Source organism: Glandiceps talaboti, chromosome 5 (assembly GCF_964340395.1).
Source record: "Glandiceps talaboti chromosome 5, keGlaTala1.1, whole genome shotgun sequence".
NCBI classification, from domain to species: Eukaryota; Metazoa; Hemichordata; class Enteropneusta; family Spengelidae; genus Glandiceps; species Glandiceps talaboti.
The window spans coordinates 6,635,651-6,649,991 of NC_135553.1; the positions used below are offsets into that span (position 1 = coordinate 6,635,651).

Genomic DNA, 14,341 nt, shown 5'->3' on the forward strand with positions numbered 1-14,341 from the left:
AAGCAAAATGTATTACAAAGATTGATAAGGCGCAATGTTACAAAAAGGGATAACTTGCGTCACAGGTGAAAATGGAAATTGAAATATTAATCAGAATACAATGCCATACATCTCACTCTCTGCTTTTCTCATTCACGAAAATGACGTAATGCTGATGTATTTAGAGGACTTCCTGGCAGTCATATCGAGGCTCATTACATATGCATAAATAGTGAAAAGATACAGCGAGCTGCTCACCGGCAAGCATCAGCTGAGGCTTTGCTATCATGCGTTCAACTCCTCAAATATGCATTTGATTGTCAAAAATGATGGAACTGGACCAAGATCGCGGGCCCAGAGAAATGGTTTTTCAAAGGGTAAGTGATCTTTGATTTAACGCTGCGCGAAAAAAGCGTTTTACAAATACGCGTTATGATCAAGTTGTCATTTCTTTCAAAGAAGAGATCGGTGATGCAGATACCGTTGTATGTATATAAGGACACGATACACATTAGTATGTTGAACATGATGGCGATCTGTTGGTCACTAGCGGTGTTGATACTGCGTGTCTGGTAGACCTATCCAAATATGGCCAGGCGCAGAATAAACCGCGAGTCGAAGCGAATCCCCCATTATTCGGATGAAAAAATATTATTTGATCACCAGGCAGCGTAAATTATTTTTCGCACATATTCCCATCGATACATCGCCATGACAACGTTTTATATGAATGCACGGCTGGATGTTTTGACGGCGAGATGCTTCGATCCACTGCGTCCTTATTGTTTTCACATTGTTTATATTCATTCATAGCCAAATACCACTGGCACAGTGCACCTCAGGGTGCATGGAGACAAAACCAACAAAACAATAACTACCATTACTGCTGTATATCTGAATGTTGAGGGATGACGATGATTCAACAATTGTTTGCTAGTTGAAGTTCGAACTATTACATGCCTTCTTTTAAATGGAACTGTTTTAGTGATGTGGTCTTACAAACAGTTCCCTACATTCATACATGTACATGTATTATACTGTTTCTATTACATTAGATACAGTACATCTTGGGATAAGATAACAACAGAGACACAATTTTTTATTATATAATATATATATATATATATATATATATATATATATATATATATATATATATATATATATATATATATATATATATATATATATATATAAATATCAAATATCAAATATATATATATATATATATATATATATATATATATATATATATATAATTATGTATACCATATATACACAATATATATATGTATTTTATATATCGTATACAGACATATAACCCTATTTACATTTGTATATACATACAGTTTACATACATATATGTATGTGTGTACTATATATATGATGTCCACACACACACACACACACTCACATCCACACATCTGTTTTTATGGGCATTATATAGGTGAAGGTTTAAATCAAATTAAAGGCCACACAGTCGACAGAGAAAAATCTTGTTATCGATTTATGTATTTGTATGTTATATCGAATACGTAGAATCAGCAGAAATGGCCTAATTAAAATCATTATGAAATACAAAATACTGAGTTATTGATGTCTGATTGAAACCACATCTTTTCCTATTAATATATAAATGTATTGTATGTAAACGATCAAATGTGCCAACTTATACAATAATTGGGATTAGACAGTGCATTTAACCATATAGTTACAATGTCATAAAATCAATGAATGACAATCTCTTAAAGTGGCCATATGGATGAGGATTGGGTATTTATTTTGGATTTTTAATTTATAAAACAATTTTATCATGGCTTCCTACTTGAAAAATCAATGTGAAACAACATAGACCAAGTCTGTGTTGGTAACTCAATACACTGCAGAAAGCTAAAATTTGTGTAAAAAGTTTGTTATTGTATGTACAATAACAAAGATTTTACACATTTATTAATATTTTAGAAATGATTGAGTTACAACCTAGAACTTGGCATATGTTGTTTCACGTTGATTTCTCAAGTAGGAAGGCACGATAAGATTGTTTTATGAATTAAAAATCCAAAATAAATATCCAATCCTCATCCATATGGCCACTTTAAAACTTACCCTGTTCACCAAACTTAGCTTAAAATGAAGCTTTCAAGTGCCCTAAGGATTGACAAGAAGTTATTTTTGTCACTATATCAAGCACATTCACGTCAAGAAATTTATTGCAGAGTTGACTCAATAAAGAAAATAATCGCCAGACTAATTGATTATACAAATTACGTCTAATGAAACGTGTGTGTGCTCCAAATGATCCAAGGGTATTTAATACTCTATATTGATACTCTGTTATTTCTTTGAAAAGTCCAGTGATGTGCGAAACTATACGTAATCAAAGACTCAATACATTTTGCACTCACTCACCACAGCTACTCAGGGTTTGACAATATAATGATTGGTGACAGGCTTCAAGTTCAAAAACAGTCCACATTAATTTAAAATAAAATTGTTATTATAATGGCCCAATATTGTACCCTCTTCAAATCTGGCATTATTGATTTTAATAGATATATATGCTTATATCTAAAGTTTTTCTGTTTTTGATATAGCTCACATTCCACATACATGCAAGTTAAAACACTTGTTTCACATGACTTCCAATGACCTATGTTTTTCTTCCTAATAAAAAATGAGTTGGTCAGCCAATTAGTAAAAAAAGGGGAAAAAAAACTAAGTGTATGTGCGTAGATGATAGTGATTCTTTCAGTCAGTAACCATACTTTAAAACAGGTTTGATAGCCTTATGAATTACAGTAAACTACAGTCACTAGGATAATATGAGCCCAAGGTCCCAATTTCAGTGATAATTTTCACCCAGATATTGTGTTTTTTCAGGTCTGGGCATAGAGGGCATAATTGTCCTTATTTTTCATTCGGATTCCATAAATATAGGGGTGGTTAGGTCATCAGAAACATGAGAAATAAAAAGGATCACCCTTATATACAACTTGACAACTGAAATGAAAGCAAAGTGACCTGTAGAGTAATAATACCAGTAAGGCCTAATAAAAGAAATTTGTGTGGTTCTAATTACGCTCAATTTTAGAATAGGTGGGTAGGTAGATTTTTTATTTTATTTAATTATTGTATATTTTTTTCTGTGTGAGTGTCTAGTTCAGGTTTTCCATTGTTTCCCATCAGATGTACAGCCATTATAGATTAGAAAAACAGTTTTATATTGTCTCTTTAAGTTGATGTCAGTTTCCGCATCCATTATTTCTCGTGAGACTTCACCACAATTTTTGCGATTGTATTAACTTTTTTTTGAATATGTTAAAAAAAGTTTAGGGTTGGCAGTGAAAAGCTAGGTGGGTTTGGATAAGCGGAACCAAACAATTTTTTTTTTTTGTAGGCCTTATTCATCTATCATCTACTAAGAATAGTTCATTGCGTATGCATTATAGCCCATTTTTATGTAAATTTTGATCTCCCAAGTTGAGGGAATATGTTTGTTCATTTATCTAGGGGGTTTCTGTAATTTTGTCGCAAGGACCAGTTCTCATCAAATTTGTTTTCTCATTTTCATGGTAACTCAATTTTGAAAGGAAAATAATGACAATACCATAGGTAAAGCTCAAGATGAGTAGAAGTTCGAAACCTTGATAGTTATAATAAAGTGAAGTGTGTGCCCTCTAACTTTCCAAGCCAATTTGATGTACCACTTACACACAGCAGCTCCTTATGATGAATGCACCAAAGTTTGTTGTTCCCTTATCCCTTCAGAACTAGGTGGTGATTCACAGGAAATCCCAGTTTACACCATTTTGACAGCACATTTTATATTTTATTAGAAGACACAATGTGATATCAGTATATCAGTTACGAGACCAGACTACTTTAGTCAAAGTGTTCTGCATGAAAGCACATTTACTGATAACAACAACACATGTATTTTCCAATTAAACTGAATATCATTCCAGTAAAGTTAGATGGTAAGATAAGTCATGTTGTTTAGCTGTATCACTATCAGGCTTCATATAAATCACAAAGTGGTATCTGGTAGGGTGATGCAGACAGGTTGGTATCTTAGTATCCATACAGATGTATACATAATTTACATAACACTGTAAATACAATTTGACCTCACAGGGTCAAAGAAAATTTGACCTCACAGGGTCAAAGACAATTTGACCTCATAGTGTCAAAGATGGTTGCCCCACAGGGTCAAAGATAATTTTACCTCACAGGACCAAAGCAATTTTACCTCACAGGGTCAAAGACAATTTGACCTCACAGGGTCAAAGACAATTTGACCTCATAGTGTCAAAGATGGTTGCCCCACAGGGTCAAAGATAATTTGACCTCACAGGACCAAAGCAATTTTACCTCACAGGGTCAAAGACAATTTGACCTCACAGGGTCAAAGACAATTTGACCTCACAGGGTCAAAGACAATTTGACCTCATAGTGTCAAAGATGGTTGCCCCACAGGGTCAAAGATAATTTTACCTCACAGGACCAAAGCAATTTTACCGATGGTTGCCCCACAGGGTCAAAGATAATTTTACCTCACAGGACCAAAGCAATTTTACCTCACAGGGTCAAAGATAATTTTACCTCACAGGACCAAAGCAATTTTACCTCACAGGACCAAAGCAATTTTACCTCACAGGGTCAGTCAATTAATAGTTGCCTCACAGGCTCTACTTAGAAAGTTTGACTTCAAAGGGCCACATCAAGTCAAAAAACAACATGGTGAGGATTCTTTATTTTGTAAATGGGTTGTGAAATTGATACAAGAAAGATTTACAATTTAAGGAAAAAGTATGGTTGAAATGTTTTTCAACTGTTATAGCGTTAAAATTACACCAATGAAAAGTTTTGATTGAAACCTAGTCAAGAAATTCTACCAACAAGATAACATGATTATACAATATCATATGATTTGAATCAGACTCTTTGCATACAATGAATTACAATGTCCATTAATAATAGCAGATCTAGTGAGTATGTGAGGAAAGAAAGGACATGTATTGAGATCAGTTAATGAATGTCAAACTATTTCAAATTAGGCTTGTAGTCGATGCAAGTAACGGTTCTGTCAAAGTGAAGCAGAAAGTATCATATTGTAAGCCAAGACTAGAAAAGTATTGCTAATACTGTCACAGTTGCTGTACTGCATTACTGGGACCAGTTAACTCTATAGTCTTACCTCATACTAATTTCCTCCTCACTAACTGTACACGTACCTACATGTATCCCCTTGACTTTATCTTCATGACATTTTGTGTAAGGTCTATGATTGTATGTAATGTTTCCCCAAAATAAGAGGTACGAAGTGCAAGATTATGCATTGCTGTACACTAGAATCCTGACCTTTAGGTCATTTCTATTGCTAAATAACCATTCATGCCTTCGTTTACTTCTGATGTAATGTTGTATGCGACATCTTATGTTGACAAACAGATGGACATTTTTTGTGTGATTCACCACGAATTATGTAAATCAGATCAGATTTGTTCTTGATATGGCTAAAGACTAACAAAGTTTAGTAAAGTTGCAAAGACTCTACGAAAGACTGGTCAGATTTCATTTCATGTGATTCACCTATGACGAAGATATCACTTATCATTCACCTATTCACATAACTTATCGTGAATAATTAACACTGTCTGAGACAGTGATGATGGTATTTACAATCTAGCACTTAGACTAGTTAGTACTGTATAACTTCATTTCAAGGTAATCAACTTAATACTTTTTAAAAAATGAAAGAATTTTGGTGCTACATGCAAACATTTTGCTGCTATACTGTCATCAAATTAAAGTAAATGCAATTCAAAATCTGGTGTGTTGGAACAGGTACATGTATGCTAAAGGAAATCAATCTAAATCCATATATAAATTTTTTAGCGAGGATAGAAAGTGGTTTCGATTTGATTTAACTAAAATGAATCAGTGTTGATTGATTTGGAAATGTTTGTGAACTGATTCAAGTGAGACATGGCTGTGTCTGTCGACAGCCTGTATGACAAATACAAAGACAATGGGATTAGGTTATTCCCGATCAGAGATTTTCTCCAAAAACCCTTACAGAAATCCCCAAAATGGCTGAACACATATCAAGTGCAGCAGAGCTTATAGAGTAAATTGAGTGAGTTAACCAAGGTGTTATTTTATCACTCCAAATTATATCTAAGGTCATAGCAGTAATCAATACAAGCAGACTATAGGCAGAAATAAGCTTGACTGGACTTTTCTTTCAATATAGGACAAATTGTCTTTAATGTTTAGGCCTGACCTTTGACATTTTAGTTAGATTAGGATAAGTCTGGCCATCTAAATAACATAATTATCCAGTAAAGTCATTTCACTTTCACTCAAGATTCTGGTAAATTTTCTTATTGATCAAGAATGACGATCATTAGTTCTAAGTTATAACATTGTCTGGTCCCGGTAATGAATATGTCTGTAGATTGTATCTTGATGGTCACTTGTAGTTCTCAACATTATCTGTCATTCTACTTTTATCACATGAAAATGTCAAAAATGGATATGTGATTTCTTACAAAATCATCAACATTGTACAATTAATATTGTAAATTACAGTTGCAATATGGATGAGAAAATGGTATTTGGTTTGCATTTTGTGAACACATGTAATCAAACTATTTATGAATGGTGATGTTTCAATATATGAGGAAGTGACAGACGTATGTGCAGGCAGGACATGATGTAGTGATACTTGTCTTTATCCAGTTTATCTACAAATCATTTATTTGGTTTAAGACAATAACAGACTTTTTTAAACATATTTTTTGCTACTTATTGAGTCACAAACATAGATTAAATGTGCTGTTTATTATTGTTTTGTCAAATAGAACAACATACACTTAAGTTTTTATCCTCCTCCCAGGGGGAGAGTATTACAATGGTCTCTGTCTACCTGTCCGTGTGTGTGTGTGTGTGTGTGTGTGTGTGTGTGTGTGTGTGTGTGTGTGTGTGTGTGTGTGTGTGTGTCCATCCATTCATTCATCCATCCACATGTCATTTCTCAGATTGCAGTATATGATTTCTTTCAAACCTGGCACAAAGGTGACATGTCATATGGGACATCATTTCGTTTGTTTTGTGACGTATCCAAATTTGACTGAATGGTGGCCATATTTGTAGTTAAAAAATATCATTTACGACATACCTCAAAAACTGTAATACATAGAGATTCCAATCAAGTGTCTACCCCTTTATTTTCAGGTACAAGCTTTCTTTTAAGACCTTTACGTTTGACCATGATCTTCAGGTTCACCTATTACAGACACTTTGTAGTATTTATTTGTTGCCATTTTCTTTTACATGTAAATCATGTTCACAGGTAATATAGAAGAAAAGAAATATATACAAGGATTACTTTGGGTGCTCTCATCACTTCTTACTGAATGGCAGCTATATAATGCATTTGGAGTAACAAATCAATATATTATTGTATAATGCAGAGAGACTTCATTCAAGTGTCTAATGCCACATAATCATATGCAAACTTTCTAAACACCCGTGACCATGGCCTTCAGGGTCATTTGTCAAAATCAAGCTATTTCTAGCATATTGCAAGCAGTCTGTAGCATCTATGTATGATACATTTCTTTAAAATCATGTCTAAAGGTAACACAGAACAACAAGAGAAATATGTACCTGCATTACTTTCGGTGCTCATTACTTTTAAGTGAATGGTGACCAAATTTGTAGTTAACGAGTAAGCATAACTCAAAAACACAGAGACTCCATTAAAGTGTGTATTCTCATATTATTAGGTGTGAACTTTCTTTTGAAATCATGACCTGTGACCTTGACTTTGATCTTCAGGATCAATTATTGAAATGTAGCCGTTTCCTGCATATCACAGACACAGTATTTATTTATGCCACTACATGTAATTTCTTTTAAATCATGTCACCATTCAGTCACATACATTTGTAGAAGGAAACTTCATGAGGGGTATGTGTCTTCTATGAAGACCTCTTTGAAAATCCAAAATAAACACCTATCACCCCTATTGCCACATTAACAAAAGCAGTTTGATTTAAACTGATCAAAGTGAACACAGCTGATGTAGAGTCAATGTAGAAGCTAAGTCTATGTATCAGTAAACTGATATTGTGAAAACTGAAAACAGTGATAGTAACAGAATATAAAGAAATCGGGATTAGGTTAAATTTGATTAGAATCAGAGGGAATACCAAGAGGGGAACTTTTGCATGTACTGGTAGTTTAGATACTTGTACATTTTCACACCCACGATAACAATGGACCCATAGTTCCTGTGTAGAAAGACATGACATCTCTGTCATAAAAGTGTAAATAAATACACTGTCTTGTCATGAAAGTCAGAAAATAAAAATTTTATGTTTAATAAACAAGAGTGACAAAGTAGCATCGCAAGTATTTCATACATGTTTAGTTGCATGAAAAGAGGCTTACCAAAGTTTTGGATAAAAAAGTGGGAAATTACAATTTGAAAGTAATTGTGAACCCAGTTCGTGTAGAGTATATGATGAATGATGAATAAAAGAATCAGTTTTGCAGAAGAACTCTTTGACTGTCTGATTGTATTGATTTCTATAAGTTAATATAATAAGGAATTGTGAATGAGCCAAATTAGGATGACAGGGCCAGGTTGAACAATGCAGTGAGAACTGTCAAGAGTAGACAAACAAACACACAAACTCATTCTGGCAAGACAGACCAGTTGCCATGGCAACTGTGACATCATCGGGTATTGGGGTGGAGGAGTATAAGGAAGAGACAGGAAGAGAGGTATTATTCCATTGTCCTAAAATAACTGCTGGATGTCCCTACATATACATGACTTTGATATTCTCAGAGATGTCTATAGTCATGATAAAATTCATATGAAGCTAAGCTCCGTTTTCTGTTGAGAAAGTGAAGCGAGCACAGTCATATACATCAAAGGCTGTTGACAATCAATATGACATATCAGAAAAACGTGTTGAAACAAAGTACATGTATATTGTATATCGATTATTTGATGAAGTACTCTGTGACCTTTTATCATATATATGCCCAGTGTGCTTTCTCTATGAACGACAACATATTTTCTTTTGGGTCAAAGTGGTAAAAAATTGGGTTTTCTTGTGAGTTACGTACAAAATGCAGGACATAGTAAAATATAGGGGAACACACTGCAAATTTGGCGTCATGAGAATTTTGCTGTATATCAGTGGGCCATCTAATTGCTCAGGGAGTACATTGTATTGATATATCGATGGAACATAGAAGTATAATATCTACAACAATATAGCTGGGGAAGAACGGACAGACAAGACAGACAGTAATTGTAAAGACTTGTATTCAAGCTAAGGGTGTCCATGTTTCTCATCGTAATACCTTAAAAAATTATTCGTTCAGTTTCTTGAAAAAAGCAAGTGTACATGTACATGGTGATAGTACTTTCATTTCATAATTATTACCCCAAAGGGGGACTTTTACAATGCTCTGTCCGTCTGTCTGTGCATGCGTCTGTAGTACATAATTTCTCAGACATGCAATATCTTATTTCTTTCAAACCTAGCACAAAGATGACATACATGGGCCATATATATGCATGTCACTTTGTTTTGCAGCATATGCAAATTTGACCAAATGGCAGCCATATCGTTGTACATAGTTAAAAATCAATACTTACATCATAATTCAAAACTGTAATACATAGACTTCATTCAAGTGTCTAACTCCTATTGTCAGGTGCTATCTTTCTTTTAAGACCTTGACCTTCAGGGTCAATTTACAAAATTCAGTAATTTTTTGCCAATCACAGACACTTTGTATTTATTTCTTGCCTATTTCTTTTAAATCATTTCCACAGATAATATAGGAAAAAAAATATACACAAGGTTTACTTTTAGTGCTAAATTAACTTTTTTTCTAAATATCAGCCAAATTTGGTTTAACAAATCAATATATTTAATACTGCATAACTCAAAAACTTCAATACATAGACTCTATTCAAGTGTCTAACCCCATACAATCACATGCAAGTTTTCTTGTAAGAAAGTGACCTTTTACCTCAATCTTAACCTTCTGGGTCAATTATCAAAATGAAGCTATTTCTTGCATATTGCAATGCAGTACAAAAGAAGAAGAGAAATATATATAATACATGCATTACTTGTGGTGCTCATATAACTTTTAACCAAATGGTAGCCATATTTGTAGTGAGCAATCATGATTTACTGCATAACTCAATACATGGAAACTTCATTCAAGTGTCTATGTCCATATTATTAGGTGTAAACTTTCTTTTGAGACGTTGACCTTTGACCCTGATTTTGACCTTCAAGGTCAATTTCCTGCATATCACAGACAATTGTTATTATAAATTATTGCCACCAATTTCTTTTAAAATCAAGTCACCATTGTCACATAGAAGTAAAGTATTTGAGGGCTGTGTCTTCTAAAGTCATACTTTAACAATCTGAATGATTTAGAAATTTAGATTTTCTGTAATAAAAGATAATTTTAGCTCAGATATGCACTTGTGGGAGTTGCCATCGTACAATCAGTAACGTAGTGATTTTTTCCTTGTCCTAATTTGTAAAAATTATTTTGCCCGATTAAAGAAACTTAGGGTACTTGGTCGGGTCATGAGAAATTTAGAATTAAGTACAGTCACTCTAGGAGTTACATGTAGGTAAGGTTAGGTGTAGTCTAGAAGCTATCTGTGGCTTTGATTCTCAGTCAATTTGAAGCCATTGATAGGTTATGTTATGTTAAGTGAGGTTAGGTTAAGGATAGGTCAAGTGTTTGAAACCTAGCTGACATAACTGTTTGCCAGTAAGTGAGCCCTTCTCTCCTCCTGATCAGAAGTATTTAATCATAAATGTATCAAGGGAATACATCATGTTTAGTGGTATGTATAGGAAATATTATGATTATTGAATAATGAAAATATTACATATATTTGTATAAACATTCAGTGTATGATTGACAAACATCATTGAATAGTAATATTAGAATTATGATAATTTTGATATCATAATAGTTGTAAACACACAGCACTATGCATTACTAGATTAAATACAGATTGATATCTTATACGTGCAAGACACTTTTAAAAAGCACAGCGGTGGTAAAAGTACACATTAATTTGATTGTAAAAAAAAAGTCATGGAACATTGTTAAATAGTTGTATTACTGTACAGTAGCGTACAGTATGTGTATTAAGCATTTAGTGACTTGGTTTCTGTAACTCTATGTAATTACACCCTTTATATAGGGTAGGGTATCAGGTTTTAAAGGGTTGAAGATCAGTACTTTGGAGCTCTTACAAATGGTTGGGGTTTAAGTGCTTTACTTTTAGTTCCACTACTTTACAGTTTCAATATTTTGTGTATAAACTTCAATTTGTTTTGACAATAAGAATACAGTTAATAAGTAGTTGACTGTTTGTTTGCTTGTTAGCTACATCATTTCAGAAGTAAGTCAATGAAAGTAAGTTGTAGAGTGTAGTTAGACGTAAATTTATTCATGATGTGGTGGAGATGGTTGGTCAAATGGATTGGCATTCAGATTATATACTTACATGTATGTATGTACAAACAACACAAATTGTTCAAAGTCAGTTTAAAATAACATAATATTTTTACTTCTGTGAATTTATCAGTTTTGTCTGTGTAGTTCTAATCTACAATTTGTAGTTAATGATTCTATGTATAGTAATCATTCTCGGTACCTGCAATAGAATTTTACTCCCTAGGTGCATCATAAAAATAAAACATTTGATTTCTTGGTGGACACCCTAACTTCTGCTCCATGTGCTTCACATGCATTACTAGAGGTGCACTTGAGAATAAGTCGGCCTGCTTGTTCTATTTTGACCCTCTAGCATGAGGTAAAATGCTATTGAAGGTACCGAGATTTACAGAGGGCTTACTCGAAGACTGTTATGTTATCACATTTTCATATTTCATAGTTATCACATACCGTGTGTGTATCTGGCCTGTTTACAACGCAATTTCAGAATCTGTGATTTTGCTGTGCTGTCACACTAACTGCATGTAGTGCTATCAAAAGCAACCACTTAATAGCCACGCCCCCAATGATAGTTATCAGCATGCCTCAGTTTGTTGATATTTACATAATGTTTGCTATATGTTAATTATGTTGCTCTGCTCATCTCAACAAGGGCACATTCTCATATTGACTTCTGAATATAGTACATTACTAAGGTGGTATACATTATCACTTCCCGTGTTTTTTTCAAACCAATCAGTTTGAATGTATGATTTTCAAAGCCCACTAATCAGTTGCAATAAGTTGATAGCATTATAAGCAGGTAGCGAAACAGTGAGGCAAAGTCACAGATTATTGGTATTTTAACACTTTTCAGTAAATAGATTTTGGTTGTCTGATCAAAAAACTGTACTACAGTTACAGAATAGTTAACATGGTGACAAATTGAAAACCAAGCTTTCACTCAAGATGTAAACTTGTCACTACACCATCTACGGATAATGTTGATCACTAATTATACAATTTACAATGTCTTTTTATAAGTAACTAAACCGATTTTAGTGAATATATCTGTGGTTTAATACTTGATGAAAAATATCCCAGTTGCAGCTTACAGTGCAGGTTGAAGTTTTGATGGACATGCAGTTTTATTTGAAAATTATTTAATCCAGTGCCTTGAAGTGTTAGATCTGTAATATGTAAATGAAAATATTTGAGGGGTTCAGACTCACTGCTTTTAGAGTAGACTCTCCAGGTTGGGTTTAAAACACATTTGACAAATCCAATCTGATTGTGACCCAAGAAACCACCTTTAAGTTATCACTTTTACGACTGAAGTCAGACTAGAGTTGATGGTTTCGACCTAGTAATGTGAATACAGTATTTGGTATATATGTTGTGAAGGTGAGTATTATGGATGAGTGTATGAACTATATATAAACACACATCTACTTCAACTGTCATCATGTATGTACATACAGATCTCTAAGGAATATACGTAAGTGTTAATAATGCCAATCTCTTCATCTCTCTATATACTAAGTACTCTAGTCAAGTAATGTACAACTTATATGTATAGACTCAGATCATTTTCTATGTACACAATGGGATTTACAAGTCTTTGTAGTATATTTATTAGTATTGTTTAAACTTATTATTTTTATTCAAATATTAGATTTTATTTTTGAGACTAAATTTTCATATTATTATGTTTTGTATATGTTTGTTATTGAACAAACTATTGCAACAAATACAGTAAAAATTGTACATGGACCTATAGACCAAATGCCTACAATGCACTCTTGCTGTAGACCCAGTGTTTACAATGCAGTCATCTTATAGACCCAATGCCTACAATGCACTCTTGCTGTAGACCCAGTGTTTACAATGCAGCCATCCTATAGACCCAATGCCTACAATGCACTCATGCTGTAGATCCAGTGTCTACAATGCAGTCATCTTATAGACCCAATGCCTACAATGCACTCTTGCTTTAGATCCAGTGTCTACAATGCAGCCGTCCCATAGATCCAATGCTTACAATGCACCCTCTTGCTGTAGATCCAGTGTCTACAATGCAATTGTCCTACTGTCTATGAATAGTAACGGTAGTCACTATACCTTGTGTTGCAGTGTCCATTCCACAATTAATGAGAAAATTATGGATTTTTCTATTGATGCAATTATTCATCATCTTTCTAATATATTGTGTAGATTATATGCTGTTGTTATGATTTGGAGTGTAATGGGGCTTAAGAACTGTTTGTGACCTTTGACCATTAATTCTCATTATTTCTTATACGCGTAATTATCCAATGTTGATGTGGTTGTAGCCAAATAATTCCAGTAATGAAGTTATTCCATACAACTAGAAATAGATTATTAGACTGTAGGGTGACATCATCATACCATGCAAATCGATTCTTTTCAAAACATTGTTAGTTTTATCCGTGGGGATTTGACATTCATGGAAAAACTCATTAAATCTAAAATGAAATGAATTAATGCATTCATACTATATATTTGATTTTCACAGTAGTATGACTAAAAGTGAAGGTATGTACTTGGAAACAGTGTTACTTTTAGTGTCTGTCGTGTTCTTCATCAACATTAATATTTGGTTGAAGGAAAATGACTATCAAGTGAAAATAAAAGCTAAACATACAAATATGATATACTGGTTGAGACATCAATTCTAGATTTGAATCAGATTTTTATTGCACATAATAATATGATGATAAATATAAATTTATTGCAAAAATAAGGTAAAAAAGGGTAAATATTTGCTGGAATTTAAATTTGATATCTTCTTCCCAAGGTGAAAATAGATACATGCGTATGTAACATGTGA

At 33.5% G+C, this 14,341-nt stretch overlaps 1 protein-coding gene across 1 annotated transcript in view; it reads left to right on the forward strand.

Moving 5' to 3' along the window:
• Positions 1–218: 218 nt before the first annotated feature.
• Positions 219–14,341, forward strand: part of LOC144434922 (regulator of G-protein signaling 7-like) — a 42,524-nt gene continuing 28,401 nt past the window's right edge. Inside the window, exon 1 of the mRNA XM_078123443.1 lies at positions 219–356. Coding sequence (XP_077979569.1) covers positions 306–356 — 51 coding nt within the window. The 5' untranslated portion in view covers positions 219–305. The remainder of the gene's footprint in view (positions 357–14,341) is intronic.